At 38.4% G+C, this 20,330-nt stretch overlaps 1 protein-coding gene across 2 annotated transcripts in view; it reads left to right on the top strand.

Moving 5' to 3' along the window:
- The first annotated feature begins 3,049 nt into the window (after positions 1–3,049).
- LOC141827333 (uncharacterized) overlaps positions 3,050–20,330 on the top strand; it is a 31,753-nt gene continuing 14,472 nt past the window's right edge. For both annotated transcript variants that reach the window (XM_074714554.1, XM_074714555.1), the window contains exons 1-5: positions 3,050–3,148; positions 3,231–3,642; positions 3,758–3,875; positions 19,198–19,316; positions 20,069–20,154. In XM_074714554.1, coding sequence (XP_074570655.1) covers positions 3,055–3,148; positions 3,231–3,642; positions 3,758–3,875; positions 19,198–19,316; positions 20,069–20,154 — 829 coding nt within the window. In that variant the 5' untranslated portion in view covers positions 3,050–3,054. The remainder of the gene's footprint in view (positions 3,149–3,230; positions 3,643–3,757; positions 3,876–19,197; positions 19,317–20,068; positions 20,155–20,330) is intronic.

Raw genomic sequence — 20,330 nt, forward strand, 5'->3', positions numbered from 1 at the left:
TTATAATGCCACTCATATTATATAAGACTTATGAATTTAATTAAAGTATGTTTTTGCTTATTTTCTTATGAATTCAATTAAAGTATATATATACTTGTATTATTTTTGATGTGATGACAAAATGTTTCTTTGAAAAGATATTAAAGACAATTACAATATTGATCAAAGTTGTTGGGTTGTGTCTGACTTGTAACTGTCATGTTTCGATCATATTAATTCAACTAAAGATGATGACTTAATAATTTCAATGTTTAGTGTGCAATTATGGTTATTGTTGAATTTTTAAATTGTAAGTTACAGAGTGTTAGATTATTTATTAATAACCTATTATGGCTTATGTAAATTATAGAATTGACTTTAATATTAAAAGGGCCTAATGTGATGATTGTTTGGCCGAAGATAATTAAAGTCATGGGGTTCTATTTTACATAGAATCCCTCTTCTCTTGCTTTTAAACATAGTTGTTATAAAAGTTATTCAGTATTAAAAGTTATCTAAAAAGTAATTATTGAGAGTTATATTACAATAACTCTTGCATAAATGATAAGGATAACTTTTAAACGTAAATAACTTCTATAACTTCCACAAAGAAGTTGTATAAAGGTTACACTTTCACATCAAAGATACAAGAAAAAGAGAAAAGCCATTACTGCATTATGGATCCGGGTATTCCTTCTTTGATTCCTTGGCATTAGATCAAATTGTGAAATTTGTTATATCCAACATCCTTCTTCATATCGATGTAGTTTCTCCCTTTGCAATTAATGTATTGTATGAAAACTACAATCATGGTTTTTCTAACACCTTCATCTTCCAAGTGCAAGAAATCTCGCACAACTTTAGTGGTTCAAAGTGAAGTTTGGTCGTTCCTTTGTTGGCACATCTTGCTTCGTTACTAATTATTGAGGATTGATCATTGAAGATATATGTCAAAGTATTGGGGATGGGGCGAAATAACTTCTAAGCGTGCAAATGTGTTCTCATGTTCATATGTTTCTTTCTTAAGTTATAGCTCCTCGATCGTATTCAACTGCTTCAATATGTTGAACTTGTAAAAATGTGTTCCTTTGTCTATTTTCTTCTTTTAATGAATTTCTTAAAATTTCATTTTCTTTATACACCTTCATCATGATCACCCATACATCGAAATTCAACATAAAGAGTGTCTCCATCCTCATCTTCTAATATCCATGTTGATTCCGTCGTCAGAGAGGGAGGATGTGTGGGGTTGTGTTCATAATTGTCGATTACAAATTCGAGGATGTTAAATCTTCAAATATAGAGAGCTTTGCTTGATAGTGATTGTAGGTTAGTATTTATTGAATGTAATATAAGCTTCATTGCTCTACTTTTAAACCTCGAGCTCTAATTCCAACTATAGGACTGTGTATATGACCGATTAAAAGGGGGTGAAGCCCAATTATCAAAGAATCCTTGCACACATATAAACTCAAATACAAGGGTTAGTAGCAAAATGTGTGTGTGATGATTAGGGCATTGAAATCAAAGTGAAATAAAAATATGGATGAAAATAACATGCATTAACAATAATATTTAATATTGATTAGAGCCTTACTCCTTCAGCGAAAAATAAAATCTGTCATCCCAACGATCCTACACAATCAACCCCACTACATCTCACTCCTACTCAAATAGTCAAATTCACTAAACCATCCTTTGCATGAGACAAATGAATAAAATTATAATTGTTCACTATTTAGTTAGCAAAAATAATGTATTTCAATCGAATGATATTGATTCAATCGACTGATCTACTCGATTAAATCAACAGATAGATGTATTCAATTAAGTCAATTGATAGTAGTTAGTTAATTAACTTAGGTTAGGTGACTTTAAAAAAAAATCAAGTCAATTGATTGGAGTTTTTATTTTGTTAATCTAGTCAAGTCTATGACTAAAATATTTCATAAAGCCCCTCTAACAACTTATGAACTCTATAAAGTGAAAGACTTCAACAACAAGCCTTAGCTAACTTGTCCACCATCCAACAATTCATACATTTATGTGCCTAAAAATAAATTTAAAATTATATCGATGTAATACAACATGAAAAAAAATATAAATAAAAAACCGTCTTAATTATTAGAATCATCAAAAGATGCTGTAAATCATCAAAAATACACTCCTTAATAAGTTAAAACAATGCTCCAATATATTTCTTATTATAATAAAAGTATCTTTATTTCAATACTATTCTACATGCATAACAATGATATCATAATTACTAAAACGTGTTAAAATAAAATAGTTCAACTTATCAAAAATACTATATATAAAATATTTTTATATAAAAATTCTTTATTAAATTGATCAAAATTATTTAAATTTAATTAAAATAGTAAAAACATATTTAAGATCATCTTAAAATTAGTCACTAAAGATTTTGATAACTTTAAAGTGATACTAATAAATTTTAAATGAAATTGACTAAGTTGATAAATAATTTTTTTATATAAAAAATTTTTATATATAATGTTTTTGACGCAAGAAAAATTTTATTTTATATATTATAACAACACATAGTAATATATATTCCGTGGCAGCTGTAATAATATTAAAATAAAAATATTTTAGATATAAAAAATATGATAAAATAATTTTTAAAAATAGAGAGTGTTTTTTTTTTTGATGATTCTATTAGAAGATTTTGGCCCATTTATATGTTTTTGGGTCTTAGCTACTCATATGAGTATCTCCTTAATTTAATCCTCCATCCCACCCATCCCACGGCTCCATCCAACCCTTGTTCTCCATTCAACTGTAAAAGATGGAATCCATCACGATTATATGTGAAGAGGTAAATCGAAAAATTACAGTTTCACGATACAGGATGGTATTATCTGATTTCCTTACACAGTCGGTCCTACGACCATCTATGAAGTTGATCAAGACACAAGAAGATATTACCTGACTTCATCAAAATTCAAACCTAAATCTACGCGTCATAACCAACTCAGTTTTCAGTTATACCCGGGGCAGACCCTAAACCCTTGTTCGAGTCATGTGGCCGGCATAACATTCAAATGAATTAACATGGCACCTTGCAGCTCCAAGCTCTTATTGGTGAATGGAGTCCCGATCGCCGGCGACGTTCCCCCCGTCGCCACCTTCCTGCAGTCCACTCCCGGTACTTCACTTGCCTCCTTCCTTATGCCAATTGTATGAGTATTGATGTTTCCCCTTTCTCGCCTTCTTCCTCACCCTCGCAGGCGCTTATACCACGGCCCGGACTTATGGCGGCGCCTCCCTCGTCCTCTTCTTGGAACGCCATATCCGCCGCCTCGTCCACTCCGCCCGCCTCCTCTCCCAGTGCCGACCCAGCCTCTTTGCCGCCGGATCAGTCCCCGCCGTCTTCCCACTCATCGATTCCGTTCCGCATCGGGTCCACGACTCGCTTGAAGTTGGCCTCCGCCTCGCTCTACGAGACCGAGATCGCTCTGGGAGCACGGACGAACTGGCCATCACGGCCTTGGTCCGGGGCCGTTGCGACTCTGATGGCCTGGATGTGCTCCTCCATGTAGGATTCTTCATTCCGTCCCCATTTGGTGCTTTTGGAGCGCGACTGGCGGTCGCTGGTCCAGGGAGGGATTTGGCAGAGGCCAAATACACAGACTGGGTGCGGTGAGGAGCCAGTTACTATACTCGATACATCCATTTTCGATCGAACAACTAGTGTTTCAGCTTTCTTTCAGCTTATTTTTTGTTTACGATGTTGCATGCTCTTGTCTGATGCCAGGGTAAGGCAGGGCCTGGAGAAGATGAGGCCTCCATCAGTGACGGAGCTCTTGTTGACGAATGATGGTGATAGCATCCTAGAAGGAACCGTGACCAACTTCTTTGTTGTTCGTAGAAAGGTGAGCGCTAATTCTCTAGACCATATCTACTTAGATATTTGCTTTGATTTGATAAGTGCTGTACTCTTGATGCCTTATTTTGATAAAAGGTTTTCAATAATTTGTTGACGTGATTTTTTTTTTGGTTGGTACAAGTAGATGTTGCAAGAACTGAAACCAAAATTAGATTATAGCCTTACTGATGGTTGTTAAAAGGGTTCAATTATATTTGCATTACAATTTTTCTGAGTCGAATACTTTCTAATAAGAAGATTGATATGAATTGATTTGTTAATTCATCAATTTTACCTTCTCTGAAAACTTAACTGAAAGCTGTTTTCTATTCATTATACATCTCTACATATATTCATGAATTCCATAAATAGTTACGTACATGCGTGTGCACATATATCTTGGTCAAATAAAAGCCAAATAGTTACTGTAATATGCAATGTTATTTACCTAACTGATAGCGGTTTACAAAGGTTAAATTCATTTTAATTGTGGAGAAAAACTTTAGGCCTTGCTTGGGGGAAATCTTTGGCTCTCAACATTGCTAGTGCTATTATTGGATCCACACCCAATCTTGTCATTTTCAATGAAAAGAAAAAAATTGAAAAATAAAAGTAGATTTCAATTTTCAAACCTTAAAAGGTTTATATATACTTTTGGTAGATGAAAATAAAAATCAATCTTAAAATTGAAAATTACAAAATGTTATTTGGTTGTAGAGAATATTGTAAATTCATATATTTCAATAGCACATTCATGATAAATAAATCAAAAACATTCTATTTAATATAATATACCTTTCACTTTTTAACAACACTACCAACTATTTCATTATATTCCTTAAAATGATACCGCAATATAGACACCCTTCACTCCAATATCCCTTTTTCAAAGAAACCTTGGCGAGTTATGTGCTTACTCATTTCTAGTTCTACATGCTTAATGTCACTTAATAACCCTACCACCCCAATGCTTTAACGTCCTTCATTAGATACATGGTCTGCAATGAAGCAGGTCCTTTTTAAACATTTGGCAAGAACTTGAGAATCAACAACCCAAAACCCAATAAACTTCTCCAAACAAAATTGTAACCCAGCTTTGATTGAAATTAGCTCCCCATGCACCACAGAAGAGGCTCTGCTCATTACAGCCACAACAACTAAAGGTATCACCACCACACCTCAATAGCTACATTTGTTAATCTGATACCCATGCTACATCACAGAATACCTACAAGCAATCTACCAACATCTGATAAATCAGTCCCCTAAACTTCCTGTACACATAATTACAAGTACCAGAAAGCCTGCAAAACTCTTGCACATTATTCTCACTGAACAAGCTTATTTGTAGAAGAGCACTGCACCTCATTATGTTTTCTGCTATTCCTATCCTTCAAAATATGTTCTAGACCAACTCTAATCAGAGACTTCATAAATGCTGCAACTTCTTTACCAAGACCAACTCCCTCCTCAAGCATTCTTATCATTCCACCATCCCCTTAAATTAGAACATACACCTCTTTAACCTCTCAAATGAGTCTATCTCACAGATCCACAACAAATGGACAGTTAAAGATTAGATGGCTGTGACCATACACCTTCCACAGTTGAAACAAGATGGTTTGACACTCCAAGTATAGTAATTGGCACCTTGTACACAATGTAAATTGCCTCTGAAGTAAGGTTTAAAATTTCGAGTTGTGCCGAGGTTTCGGTCCGGGACCGGAATGATACGGTTTCGGTACCGTATTATACTGTGCCGATATAGTTTTGATATTTTTAAAATATAAATTATATTAATTAAAAATAAAAAATTTAATCTAAATATTTAAAAATAATAATAATTATAATAATAAAATAATTATATATATTAAATTAATAAGATAATTTTATTAGATTTTAATTAAACATATTTAAATTATCTTAATCATAGTTAGGAGTTGATTAAAATGATTAACTTAAGTATTTATTAAACCTAAGTTAAACTCTTTGCCCGACTTCGACGTTGTTTCGCGTGACCACGAGAACGAGTGGCTCGTGCGACTGTGAGCATGCGCGACGCCTCTGGAGGTGTCACCGGGCTCGGGTGATACCTGTGGAGGCGTTGCCGGGCTCGAGTGACGGCTCCGGTCACCCAGTCGTACAAGAATGCACGGCTTGCGCGACTGCGAGCATGCACGGTTGGCACGACTCTTCCAGAGGCATCGTTGAGCTTAAGCGACGCCTTCGGAGGCGTTGCCGGGCTCGGGTGATGGCTCTGGTCGCCTATCCTGTTCGATGTAGTTCCACGTGACTGCGAGAATGCATGGCCCGCGCGACTGTGAGCACGCGTGGCCTGTATGACGCTTCCGGAGGCGTTGTCGGGCCCAGGCGACGTCTTCGTATCGTGTTCATGTCGGAACCACCTGTGCCGGTGCAGGCTTGCTGGCGGAATGGGATGTTTCGCCTGTATAAGGCGAAACGGGTCAAGATTTTAATCCATGCTCTGAAGTAATAACATCAATCCAGGTGACCTACAATTCTAGAATTGCATTCTGAATGCTCCTATAAGCTTAGAAAGGAGACTTAGCTAAAATATTCAAATGCCAAGGATGAGGCACCCTATGCTTTCCTCTCAGGATGTTATATAGCAAACACTCTTCATATTGAGAACTGGAAGAATTCTCTTATCATTCATGGTGTACTTTAGCAGCCTAACATCCTTCACTTCATTACCCCCCATAACTTTCCTAGTGATGATAACCTCCTACTTATCAAGCTAAAAGACCTGTCTATATCACCATTCCCCCAAAAAAGAAGCTTTCTACAAAGCATAAAGATCCTCAATCAGTCACTTGGCCAGTAACTAAAGGGTGCATTGGAATGGAAGAAACATGGTCGGTAAACTTGGCTGATCCTAATATAGATGGACCGAGTTGGATCAGGATCAACAGTAGCTGATCCAATTCCAGCCTATATCTTGGAGAGTTTATTGAGAACCTTTCAAATGTTAATTAAAATAATAGAAAGTAAATTAGAATTTAAAAGAAATTGATCGAATCAAAGGAAAATTGAAAGGCATCAGCCAATTCTACCGATCCAAGGCTCAAATGATGCACCATTGTTTGCTAGGACACTAGTGGGCATTGGAGCTGGATTACTGAAGGGGTTGGTTTGCTGAGGAGTTGGTGATTAAAAGACAAAAATCTTTAAAGGAAGAGGCATGGAGGAGACTTGCTATGGCGCTTATGTTAGCTTGTGTTTGCCTTCCGTTGCGACTCTTGGAAGGGGATGCCTTGTATGTAGGAGGTTAGAAGGTAAATAATAAACTATAACACTTAATAAGTTAATTAATAATAAATACTAAATATATAGTTATTAATAGTTTAGTAAGAAATTAATTGTAGTATTTTAAAATTGTAAAAAATATTTTTATATTATTTTTTTCATTAATGTAATATTCATGTTAGTTTGATTTTTATAATCTTAATTTAAAAATTTAATTAAATTAATTATATCAGATTTAAATCATACAAATCAAAATGAATTAATTTAAATCATATTTTAATTAAATTAATTTGATTCTAGTTAAATTTAATCAATTAATTACATTAAATCAGAAAATTAGTTAATTAAAAAATTAATTAACTTAATTGCAATAAAATTAATTTAAATTAAAGTACTTAAACTGAATTAATTTAAATAAAATTTTAGATCTGATATTTTAATTAAATAAGTTTATCAGATTTTATTTTAATTAATTTGATTCTAATTAAAATAATGAAAATTTAGTTAGTTATTTTAATTAAATTTATTGAGAGTAATCTTAACCAAATAATTAGAGTAATTCAATTAATTTTGATTAATTATGGGTGAACGTCAAAAGAGCACCCCTTGTTTTTGTTATCATCAATACGGCATTCTATGTTGAAAAAATATCAAAATTGTGCCTTATGTTAAATTTTCTTCTCAAATTACATTTTTTATTTAATCTATCAAGCACTATTGTAGCAATTTTGGCTAAAATTGCTACAATGTGTAGCAGATTTGACCACATTGTTTCTAGTACTCCATGTTGGAGCAGTTTTGGCCGAAACTACTTTAACTGCCCGCTCTACATTGTAGCACTTTTAATCAAGTTGGAGCAATTTTTACTAGTGTTAAAACAATTTTGATCTTCTATACCGTTGGAGCAGTTTCGACGAGCATTGGAGCACTTTTAATCAAAACTGCTTCATGTTGTAACAGTTTTTCCAAAACTATTACGATAATATTAGAGCATTTTTACCAAGTTTGAGCAATTTTAATCAAATTGTAGCAATTTTGACTAAGTTGGAATGGTTTTAACCAATGTTGGAGGTGTTAGAGCAGATTTGATTGTTTCAAAACAGTTTTGACTAGTGTTGAAGCAATTTTAACCAATACAACCTTTTCAATTTAAGGCTTGACATCCTGTCAAGATCCAAAGTCTTAACTTATTGACAAAATCATCTCTAATCCACAACGCTGGAGTAATTTGATAATATTGGAGCAATTTTAACTAATGTTGGAATACTTTTGACCAAAGTTGGAGCAATTTTGACTACATTGAAGCTGCTTTGACTCGGTGTCGGAGCATTTTTTATTAGTATTAGAGCAAATTTGACATAATATTTACCAACACAATCTTTTTCACTAAGGCTTAACATCCCATCAAGATTCAAAGTTTTAACTCAGACAGAATCATCCCTAATCCACAACATTTAGTCCAATTGTGGTTGCTCCATCATGTAGACAATGCTTTTCAACAGTTTTGCATCTCTAAGATTAGGTCCACTTTGATACCAATTGTCACAAGTTGCTCGAAAGAACTTATGCAGGTGTTTTACTCAATTAAGAAAGCAAATGTTAAAAAAAAAGAATGCAGCATATATGAGAAACTAAGATGGATGTGTGACATTATGAGGAAAGACATTATAAAAATAGTGCTATATGAGAATAATTAGGTGTATTTCTAAGGGAGAATTAGATGAGAGAAAATAAGTTGAATTGATATGGATATGTTCAAAGGTTATTGGATTATATAATTGGATGAGTTAAATTGATTGAAGGTGTAATGGGCAATGAGTCTCAAAGTCATAGCCTAATGTAATGAAAAATAATTTTATTGATTTGTAATAGTTATATACTTCAATGGAGAGATAAGATCCATGTACACTATTTGACATAGTTGGCACTTATAATTTTTTTTGGATAAGTAAAAGTGGTATAACATGTGTCAAAATGCATAAAATGAGTCTTTAGGGACTTCTCATGTTTGATTAAGTCTCAGATCAGAGTAGATACCTAAAGATCTGTATACATGTATTTGCACACTCTTGAAAATTCTCTTTATATCGAGTTGGCCCTCATTAAAAAAACTGCGATTTCGGGCCCTCCATACATAATGCATCATAGATGACAAGGTAAGGTAGTGAGCCTTTGTCAATGTCCAACTCCCATGATAATGTCGCCCGAAGGCTCTCATCTTCCACTGATAGGTGGACATCTCCTGACACATATGAAGTCAGTTTCTGATCCTCCACCACAGCTTCGCAATAGGGGGGGGGCATCTGAAAATAGATTCTCTTGTATCTTCATCACCTGCCCACAAAAAGTGCATTGATGGTTCTCCAGAAAATCCTATCGATCTCTAATGGGAATTCGCTTCTGCGCCAACATCCAGAAAATGACTACATCACTCGGCTATAAGTAGGTCTTCCACACTATCCTGGCCCACAACTTCTCGGGACTAGGCCGTTTGAAGAAGTCGTATGCCTGGGTCACCCCATTGTCTTGTGTAAACTAAGCTGCCAGCATCTGTCTAACATCCGCAGGTGACCCAACAACCAAGAATATGGGAGCGTGTATCTGCAGCAGTCGTTTGATCAAAGGGGAATTTGAGTGGGCTGCTTGCTAGACTCAAATGTTATCAAGATAACTTAATAAATCTTATTCCATAATTACAAGATATAAGGCCCTATTTATAGTTAGAGTTTAGGGACCTATTCTAGGAAAAATCTATAAAAAATAACAAATATTTATAACCAATACTCCCCCTCAAGTTGGAGCATAGATATTAATCATGCCCAACTTGTTACAAAGATAATCAACTCGGATCCCATTTAAAGCTTTTGTGAAGATGTCCCCCAATTGTTCTCCAGTTTTTACATATCCTGTAGTGATCAAGCCTTGTTGAATTTTCTCACGAACAAAATGACAATCAATTTCAATGTGCTTAGTCCGCTCATGGAACACGGGATTCGATGCAATGTGAATAGCAGCTTGATTATCACACCATAATTTTGCTGGTATTGAAATTTTGAGTCCTACTTCAGTCAACAGTTGATATATCCACATTATTTCACATACAGACTGTGTCATAGCCCTGTATTCTGATTCTGCACTGGATCGTGACACAACCTTTTGCTTTTTACTCTTCCATGATACTAAATTTCCTCCAACAAAGATACAATAACCTGAAGTAGACCTCCTATCCATTTTAGAACCTGCCCAATCTGCATCTGAAAAACATTCAATATGAGTGTGCCCATGATTTTTATATACAATACCTCGTCCGGGTGCGCCCTTCAAATAACACAAAATTTGTTCTAATGCTGCCCAATGATGAACCGTTGGAGATGACATATACTGACTAACAACACTAACCGAATATGCAATATCTGGACGAGTCAAGGTAAGATAATTCAACTTTCCAACCAACCTTCGATATCTCTCTGGATGTTCAAATAATTCTCCATCTGCTGTAAGATCCACGTTCTGAGTTATTGGAGTACTACAAGGTTTTGCCCCTAACTTTCCCGTCTCAGTTAATAAGTCGAGAACATATTTCCTCTGAGATAGAAATATACCATTTTTACTCCTCATTACTTCAACACCTAAGAAATACTTTAGCACCCCTAAATCTTTTGTATGAAATTGAGTGAGAATAAAAGATTTGAGAGATGAAATTCCCGTAGTATCACTACCAGTAATCACAATATCATCCACATACACAACTAACAGAATAATACCAGCTCCTGACTGCTTGTAGAACACAGAATGATCAGACTTGCTTTTCTTCATACCAAACTTTTCAATAACCTGACTAAATTTTCCAAACCAAGCACGAGGACTTTGTTTCAAACCATACAAAGTCTTTCGAAGACGACAAACTCGCCCCATCTCCCCCTGAGCAACGAAACCAGGAGGTTGCTCCATATATACCTCCTCTTGAAGATTACCATGAAGAAAAGCATTCTTGATATCAAGTTGATGTAAAGGCCAATGATGAGTAGCAGCAAGAGAAATAAATAATCGAACAGATGTCAACTTTGCAACAGGAGAAAAAGTATCAGAATAATCCACACCATATGTTTGAGCATAACCCTTAGCAACAAGACGAGCTTTTAGTCTGGCAACTGACCCATCTGGATTGACTTTAACATTAAATATCCATTTGCATCCAATAGCTTGTTTTCCTGGAGGTAGATCAACCAAGTCCCAAGTATCATTATCATCCAAGGCTTTCATTTCCTCTATCATTGCATCTCTCCAACCATGATGAGATAAGGCCTCACGGACAGTTTTAGGAATAGAAATAGAGTCAAGTGAAGCAATAAAAGAACAGGAAGAGGACGACAAGCCATTATTAGAAACAAACGAAGAGATAGGATAAGTACACTGGCGTTTACCTTTTCGTAATGCAATAGGAAGATCATCATTCGGAATTGGATCTGATGACGAAGTAGTAGGTGCAGGACATGAATCAGGAGGTCGACGCCTGGAGTATATTTCAATAATAGGAGGCTTGACAAGAACCGGTTCTGAGACAGGTGTAGAGGATGTAACAGAATATACCAATAAATCATCATCTTCCTTTTGAGAAGTCGGGATATGTGAGGATGAGAAATAAGGTGTGTCTTCCATGAAAGTAACATCGATTGAAACAAGATATTTATTAATACTAGGACAATAACACCTATAACCCTTTTGAAGACGAGGATAACCAAGGAAAATACATTTCAAAGATTTGGGGTCTAATTTAGTGACTTGTGGACGGACATCCCGAACAAAACAAGTGCTACCAAATATCCTAGGATTAACAGGAAACAATGACTTGTTAGGAAACAAAATTTTATAAGGAATCTCACCATGAAGAACAGAGGAGGGCATACGGTTAATGAGAAAACATGCAGTAGAAACCGCGTCTGCCCAAAAAGACTTGGGAACATTCATTTGAAATAAAAGAGCTCGTGCTGTTTCAAGAAGGTGTCTATTCTTACGTTCAGCCACACCATTCTGGGATGGAGTATCAACACAAGAGGTTTCATGAAGTATACCATTCTGACTCATATAAGATTGAAATAGACTGGACGTATATTCTTTGGCATTGTCACTTCGTAAAGTACGGATGGACATATTGAACTGAGTTTTAATTTCCGCACAAAAAGCACAAAATAAAGAAAATAACTCAGAACGATTTTTCATTAAATATAACCAAGTTACACGAGAATAATCATCCACAAAAGTGACAAAATACCTAAAACCAGGTTTAGACAGAATAGGACAAGGACCCCAAATATCAGAATGAACTAACTCAAAAGGACTAATGGCACGTTTATTTATCCTTGGACTTGAACTAAGACGGTGATGTTTTGCAAACTGACATGACTCACAATTTAATGAAGACACGCTACTATATTGTGGACAGAGTTTCTTGAGCAATGGAAGAGATGGATGTCCTAACCTACAATGAGCGTCAAAAGGAGAATTCACACCTGAACAAACGAGAGATTTTGGGACAGATGAATCGAGAATGTAGAGACCTCTATTTTCATGTCCTTTACCAATAATTTTCTTCGTCAAAAGATCCTGAAATAAACAATGATCGGGAAAGAATGTGATGCAACAGTTAAGATTGCGAGTTAATTGACTAACAGAGAGCAAATTAAAGGATAAATTAGGTAAATGTAAGACAGAGGATAAGGAAAGCAAAGGAGTGGGATTGACAGTGCCAGACCCACGAACGCAAGATGAAGACCCATCAGCTAAGGTAACAATAGGAGTGTTGGATTTGTGTGTGAAAGTAGAAAAGAGATTAGAATTACCTGTCATATGATCCGTGGCACCAGAATCAATGACCCACTTAGAGGATGAGGAAAGAAGACATGTATTGTGGTTACCTGAATCAGCAATAGCAGTGATAGAGGAAGATGAAGACTTAAGTGATTCCTGATATTGAGAGAACTTGGCAAATTCTTCTGCAGAGACAAGCACCATATCCATCACGATAGAATGAAGTCCAAAGATATGCAACTCCAAAACACCGAACTTGGTGCTGTTGTGAGACGAAGAACGACAATGTTCCAAATTTCAAGAAAATGTCTGTATCTAGGTTCTGTATAAGTTTCTGGACTTCTGAATATTGTGGATCCCTTAAAACAGAATAATAATCTTGGATGCAGTGTCAACAAAGGTAACAACCAAAATTAGGAATATTTGTTGGCTCCACGATGGTTTCTTCGAAGAGATAGATGATTGCAGTGCAGTCTTCCTCCGGATATTCAGATCAAGCGAGAAACCTCAAGTATCATCAAGATAACCCGATAACTGCGCGCGCGCGAGAGAGAGAGAGAGAGAGAGAGAGAGAGAGAGAGAGAGAGAGAGGGGCGCGAAAAAATTGGCGCCGAAAACCCAACCTAACTTGTTGGCTCTAATACCATGTTATCAAGATAACTTAATAAATCTTATTCTATAATTACAAGATATAAGACCCTATTTATAGTTAGAGTTGAGGGCCTATTCTAGGAAAAATCTATAAAAAATAACAAATATTTATAACTAATAGGTTCCATGCTTGCAAGTCCTTGAATGCCAAGCCGCCCTCGTCCTTCGGTCGACATATTAGCCCACAACACTAGGGCTCTGTTTACTTCATACAATGGATGAGGAAAAGAAAGGAATCCCTAGAGAAAATAAATTCCTAGGGAAAGGGAACGGAATCTTTTCTCTCTTATATTTGTTTACTTTGATACAAGGAGGATGAATAAATCTCTTATATTTAAATTATTTATTTATATAAACAAAAAATTTAAATTATTTATTTACTAAAATACCCTCTTCCTCTTCCTCTATCCGCCGAAGCCTCTCCTCATCGCGGCCCCGTCCACGGCGTCCTGGTACACTTCCCCCGTCGGCAATAATACCCCTTCTCCGGTCGTGCTTCTTCTCCCTTTGTGCATCACCGATCTGCCTCCCCCACGCACGTCCACGTCGTCGCCGTCGGATCTTCGATTTCCCGCTCCATACGCTTCTCCCTCAACCGATCCGCCTCCCCTAGACGCTCTCTCGCCTCCTTTGAAAACCGATCCGCCCCGGCCCCAGCCCCGGCCTACCGCACTTGCCTCTGCTCACCCTCCACCCACCCTGGATCCTTCCGCTGCCACCTCCACAAGGGCCTCAATGGAAGGGGCGGATCCGCCGCCGCTGCCTCGCCGTCGAACAGGCTCAACGCAAGGCGGTCTGCGATGGTGAACTCGCTGGTCCGGATCAGGACGGTGGAGGGTGAGTGGGTGAAGCACGCGCTTGCTGCGATGGCGAACTCGCTGGTCCGGATCGGGACTGCGCAGGAGAAGTAGAGAGGAGCAGGACGAAGAGAGAGCAGTGAAGAGGAGAGGATATTTGTGTCTTTTGGTTTTCTATCCTTCGCTTTCCGTCCGATTTGGAGGAGATTGATTTTGGCCAAAAATTCATCCGCGGACGGATGAAATTTCCTTTCCTTCCTAAAAACTTTGAGAGGTAAACGAGGGATGCATGCATGCAAAGGAAATCTTTCCGCAGTTTCTCTTTCCGCACCTCCAAGTAAACTGGGCCTAGAGGGTGCTTGGATGCCCACATGAATGACCTGTAGATGCTATAAATGCGATCAATGATACCCTAAGATAATGACATGATGGATAACCAACAGCACTTTATGCTTTGAAGCACAGATGTGATAAGCTACTCCTTGCCCATATGGGACAATGTCTTCTGTGGCCAAGCATTGATCCGTTAGATCAGAGAGTCTAGTAGGGGACTATAGTTAGATAGCCGGAGACGCTTAGTAGCAAATGGGATCCTAAGATATATGAAAGGCGTAGTACCCTCCTGAAAACCAGTTATGGAAAGAAGCCTTTGATGTGTCGTGTCATCACCTCCTGCCAAGTAGATGCTTGACTTTAGCCTATTAACTTGAAGTCCTGCAGTCTCCCCAAAATCCTCTAAACAGGTGGTCAGAGTCCCAACTGATGCAATATCACCGTGGTTGAAAAGAAGCAGATTGTCAGCATAAGCCAGGTGGGCTAGTCTGAGGTGGACACACTTTGGGTGGAAGCTAAATCCAGGTTGAGATGTGCTCTGCTGCAGCTATTCCCAAAGATCTCAATACAAATGCCAAAGAGATAGGGGGATAGTGGGTCGCCTTGCCTCAACCCTTTGGCTCCTCGAAAGTGTCCAAAAGTCCCTTCATTGATGGCCAATGAGAAAGAGGTGGTAGTCACACACTTTTTTTACAATAAATTGCTTCGGAAAATTCAGCCCGAGGAGAGCTTCATGTAGAAAAGACTAGTGCATTGAATCAAACGCCTTTTGGAGGTCAATCTTCATGATGCATCTTGGTGAAATGCACTTCCAACCATATTTCTTAAAATGCTCCTGTACTAGATGAATATTATCAGTAATAAGCCTTCCCTGCACAAAAGTTGCTTGGGACTGATGAAGAATATGATCTAAGATGTCCGAAATCTTGGCGGCCAACAACTTTATAGAATACAGTACAATATGAAATGGGTTGATAGTTCATCACCTTACTTGCATGGGCTTTGGGAACAAGTGCAATGAGGGTGTGATTCCATTGGCGAAGTAATCGTCCTCTATGAAAGAACTCCATAACAGCAGCCACAAAATCTGCACTCACAATATCCCATAAAGAACTCCATAACAGCAGGCACAAAATCTGCACTCACTATATCCCATGCATGTTTGAAGAACTTCGAGCCATGCCTATCTGATCCGGGTGCCATTTGATCACCTATATCGAACAGCGCCTTCTTGATTTTATCAGCGGTTGGCAAGCGGAGGAGTTGTGTATGCTTTTTAGAATGAAGGAGCTGGCCATACTGCAGGTTCTGTAGTAGTAGTGCTGTCTGGCCTGATGTGGTGCCCAATTGGTTCTGAAAATGTGCAGTAAAGACTTGTACGACCTCCTCAAATGATATGGTAAGGCTCCCATCAAGCTTCTCTAGTAGAATGAAGGAGCTGTGTATGCTGTTTAGAATGAAGGAGCTGGCCATACTGCAGGTTCTGTAGTAGTAGTGCTGTCTGGCCTGATGTGGTGCCCAATTGGTTCTGAAAATGTGCAGTAAAGACTTGTACGACCTCCTCAAATGATATGGTAAGGCTCCCATCAAGCTTCTCTACTGCTGTGATTTCATTTCACCGGTTGTTCCTCTTAACTAGTGCATGGAAGAAGGATGAGATCCGGTCAACCTGCTTGAAGTAGCCCACCTTAGCACATTGCAAACAGAAGCTATGTTCTGCTGCGTTAAGGTGCGCTGCTGCCTTCTGAAGTTCTTTGTAGTTAGCAGCCATGTTACCATCTGCTAGGCCTGCAACCTGCACCTCTTCTAGCCGCTGACAGGCTGCTGCTGCCTTCTCTGAAATATGCTGAAAGTGCTTGGCATTGAGCTGCTTCAAATCTGTTTTCAGCAACCAAAGAATCTGCCTCATTTGGAACTGGGCTGTACCATGGTTAACCTGCTGCCTATATGCTGTCCATTTACTTTCAACAAGCTGTGGAAACAGGTTGTGCTTTGCCCACATGTTAAAGAACTTGAAGGGTTGTGGGATACGCATGCCAACATCCAAAACTGAGACTAGACAAGCTGAATGATCTGAGAGGCAGCTCGGAGGAGTGAATTCAGCGAAACTGCGTAGTTCAGCCTCTAGCCAATCTTTGTTGATAAGTGCTTGATCCAATTTGCTGCAAATGTGTCCATTAGTTCATGTATAATGGCAGCCGGTATACGTCAAATCTTCCAAGCCTGCGGACACCACAAATTGTTGAAAATCCGAGGTGCAATATCGAGTGACCGGAAGTCCTTGTTTATCATCCGGCATCAAATAGGAGTTGAAATCCCCTATAACCAACCATGGTAGCCCCATTTCAGCAGCAAGGCATAGCAAACCTTCCCACAACGTCCGTCCGACCAAGGATAGCTGCCCATACACAAAAATGACAGTGAACAGTTTGTTGGACAGCTTACAAGTTACATGGCAGTGAACAAACTGTGCATTCCATTCATGTATCACTAAATCTACTTTGTGATCATCCCACACCAATAGAATCTGACTACGTTCCACTTGGTTTGGTTGTTGTTCTACCTGAAGATGCTGGAGATGCTGACATTTCAATTTCTGAAAACCATCAGTCAGGAACTTCATTTCCGGTACACCTAACATCCCCAACTTTTGTCTTCGAAAGAGGTTCTCCACCACCTTCTACTTGAGGCCTTTGCTGTGGCCTCGGATGTTCCACAAGCTGATCTTCATATTGCCTGAGACGGCATCAGCCGTCCAGTACTGCTGCCTTTCTTTCACATCTTAACAGTAGTGGCAGTTACAATCTGTTTATCAGTCTTTACCGTACAAGAATTGGTGCCAACTGCCTCCTTGGTGTTGCCGGCAGCATCTACCTGGTGGCTCCAGGGCTTGGGGTTGCATCCTTGCTGTGAATTCCAGTTCGATATGTTTTCTGAGTCTGATCTGGAGTTGGCAGCGCTGTGACAATCTGTTTCTGGACTGCAACATTCTGATTTTGAACAGCAGGAGCTAGAATCTATTTCTGTGTTTGTGCAGTAGGATCAGCAGGGTACAGGCACTTGCTCCACTTGAACTTCACTCGATCTGATCTTACGAGTTGTTTTCCTGCTGGATTGCACTTGCCAAGCCTCAGCTCCATCATTTGTGGTGTCTACTGCCATAGGATCAGGATGGCACACTGGTTGTTTGCCCGTGCCATTAGCTGTAACAGCTTCTGCAGGCTCTGCAGCTTGCTGTTTACCAGCACCAATTATGGCTGCATCACCTGAACTCAGTAAACTAGGAGGGGCTGTCGAAGTACAAATGCCATTCCCTTGATTATTGCTGTTTCTGAGCAGTAGTGCCAGTACAGGTCTGCACATGCATTTGCTCTGCTGGAACGGCACTCGATCTGGTCTTACGATTGGTTTTCCTGCTGTATTGCACTGTCTCAGCCACTGCTCCGTCATTTATAGTGATGTCTGCAGGTGGATCAACCTGGCACGCTGGTTGTTTACCCGTTCCACAACCATACCAGCAGGTGCTGTTGCTTTCAGTGCTGGCAGTGCGCCAGCACTAAGTGTAACTGCGTCCCCAGAATTCTGTAAGCGAAGAGGATCAACCTGGCACACTGGTTGTTTTCCCGTTCCACTATCCATACCAGCAGGCTCTGTTGCTTTCTGTGACCAGCACTAGGTGTAACTGCATCCCCAGAATTCTGTAAGTGAAGAGGAGCTGCATAACTGTTCAATTCAGCTAATTGCTCGAGTGTGGGGATGGTAGCCAGAGGAGCAGCTTGACACACTGATCGTATGCCAGCGCCATTAGCTGTGTCAAGGCAGGAGAGTTCATCCATTTGCTGTGAGGCTGCACCAGACATCATGCTAGCTTCAGGGGCGGCTGCTTCTGTAGGTCGTGGTAAACAGGGAGGGGCTGCAGAGTGAAGTATCTCGGCTGACTGTTGTCCCTCCGCATTGGCTGTGGGCAATTGAGCACTGGCAATACCTCTTGATAGATCAGCAGTTTCCACAATCTGAGTGCCTGGCGGTGTCGTTGCTGGACTAGCAGTAGTTGGTGGGGCCTGTGGACTGGCACTTATATGACTTGATGATGATGAAACATGCTAAATGATTCTTTATTCTTTCTCCTTTACAATGAGTTGTTTTCATTCTTTAAGATCTGAGTGATTTGCTTTTAGTTTGATTTTAGCCACAAAACAAACTTATTTGGTATACACACACACACACACACACACACACACACACACACACACACACTTTTGGAAGGAATGACACCAGTTGATGGATTCTATATAATATATGATCATGATAAACACGATAGGTGAGGGCAGGATTTGATCCCCAAGACCTTAGCAAACAACTTCCATAGCCCTAGCTTGGACTTTTATACTTGTTCTTTTTTTTTCTTTTTGCTTTTTTAATATCATTCTTTTATTCTTATCCTGATAATACTTTATTTTATTCTTCAACTAGGTTGTACATGATTTCACAGAACCACCTCCAACTGAACAAGAACTATGTTCATTTGTAGTGCAAACAGCTCCAATTAGTGATGGGATACTTCCAGGAGTTATACGCCAGTTAGTGATTGAGTAAATTCTTGCTCCCTCATCTACCTTTTTATGTTGATTTGATGTAAACATTATATATGTTTGTTTTGGATGAACAAGTTTTATTATATCAAAACACATTCAGATTGAAGTCCTATATGAACCATGAGGCTGTGCTATTGGATGCTCTAACACAGTTGTCATGAAACAAACATGATGTTTTCTGCTTCCCATCTTTTACTCTTACCCATCTTCATCTTGATAGGCTTTTGAACATAGTATCAACCCACTATTTGGTGACTTAATCAAGGGTTTTCTCCAAAAATATGCTTTGTAATGAAGTAATAATCTAGCTGGTGCTTGATTTTGTCATTCATTTATATTTTTCAAGTCTATTAATTGGTGGTTCCTTTACTTAATACGCCATACATGAATTTCTCATTTAGTTTAATAAACAATAATCAACCTGGTAAACTTTTATGAGCTGTCTAGAGTTATTACAGGTTTTATTGATACAATTTAAGTAGCAGGAGCCATTATATTTGTCAGGTTATCTTGTTTAATGAATAGTTAATACTGGTTTAAAATGTAAGGTTAATTTCTCCTTGCTTTGTCTTACTTTTTGAAGAATGCAAAAATTTTTCATACTCATCAAAATCCTATGAGGGTTTGAACTGATTTTCATTTATATTTGATCCCATGATTTGCCAGCATCTTCCAAGTTCTCATATAGCACATTTCAATCTTAAAATTTCTGTAACAGTAGAAACTACAGTGCTGTGCCCATTGTGCAGGATTTGCTCTAGCATGAACATACCATTTGAGGAGGTTGCACCATCATGGTCTGAACATGCGCTTTGGCAAGAGGCCTTCATTACAAGTTGAGTCACAAAAAGTATCTCTTAATAATTTGATTTCACGTGCTTCTTCAGATTGCAAATGTGATTTGCTCGTCATGTTAGTATTTATTTATTTTCTATTCTCTTTACTCCTTGCCACCTTTTTTTACTTTCCCTCTTCTTTTTTTCCTCTTCTTTATCTCATCTTTATTTTGTT

Source organism: Curcuma longa, chromosome 4, assembly GCF_044706935.1.
Source record: "Curcuma longa cultivar G26 ecotype Majalengka, Jawa Barat chromosome 4, ITB_CL_G26_1.1, whole genome shotgun sequence".
Taxonomy (NCBI): domain Eukaryota; kingdom Viridiplantae; phylum Streptophyta; class Magnoliopsida; order Zingiberales; family Zingiberaceae; genus Curcuma; species Curcuma longa.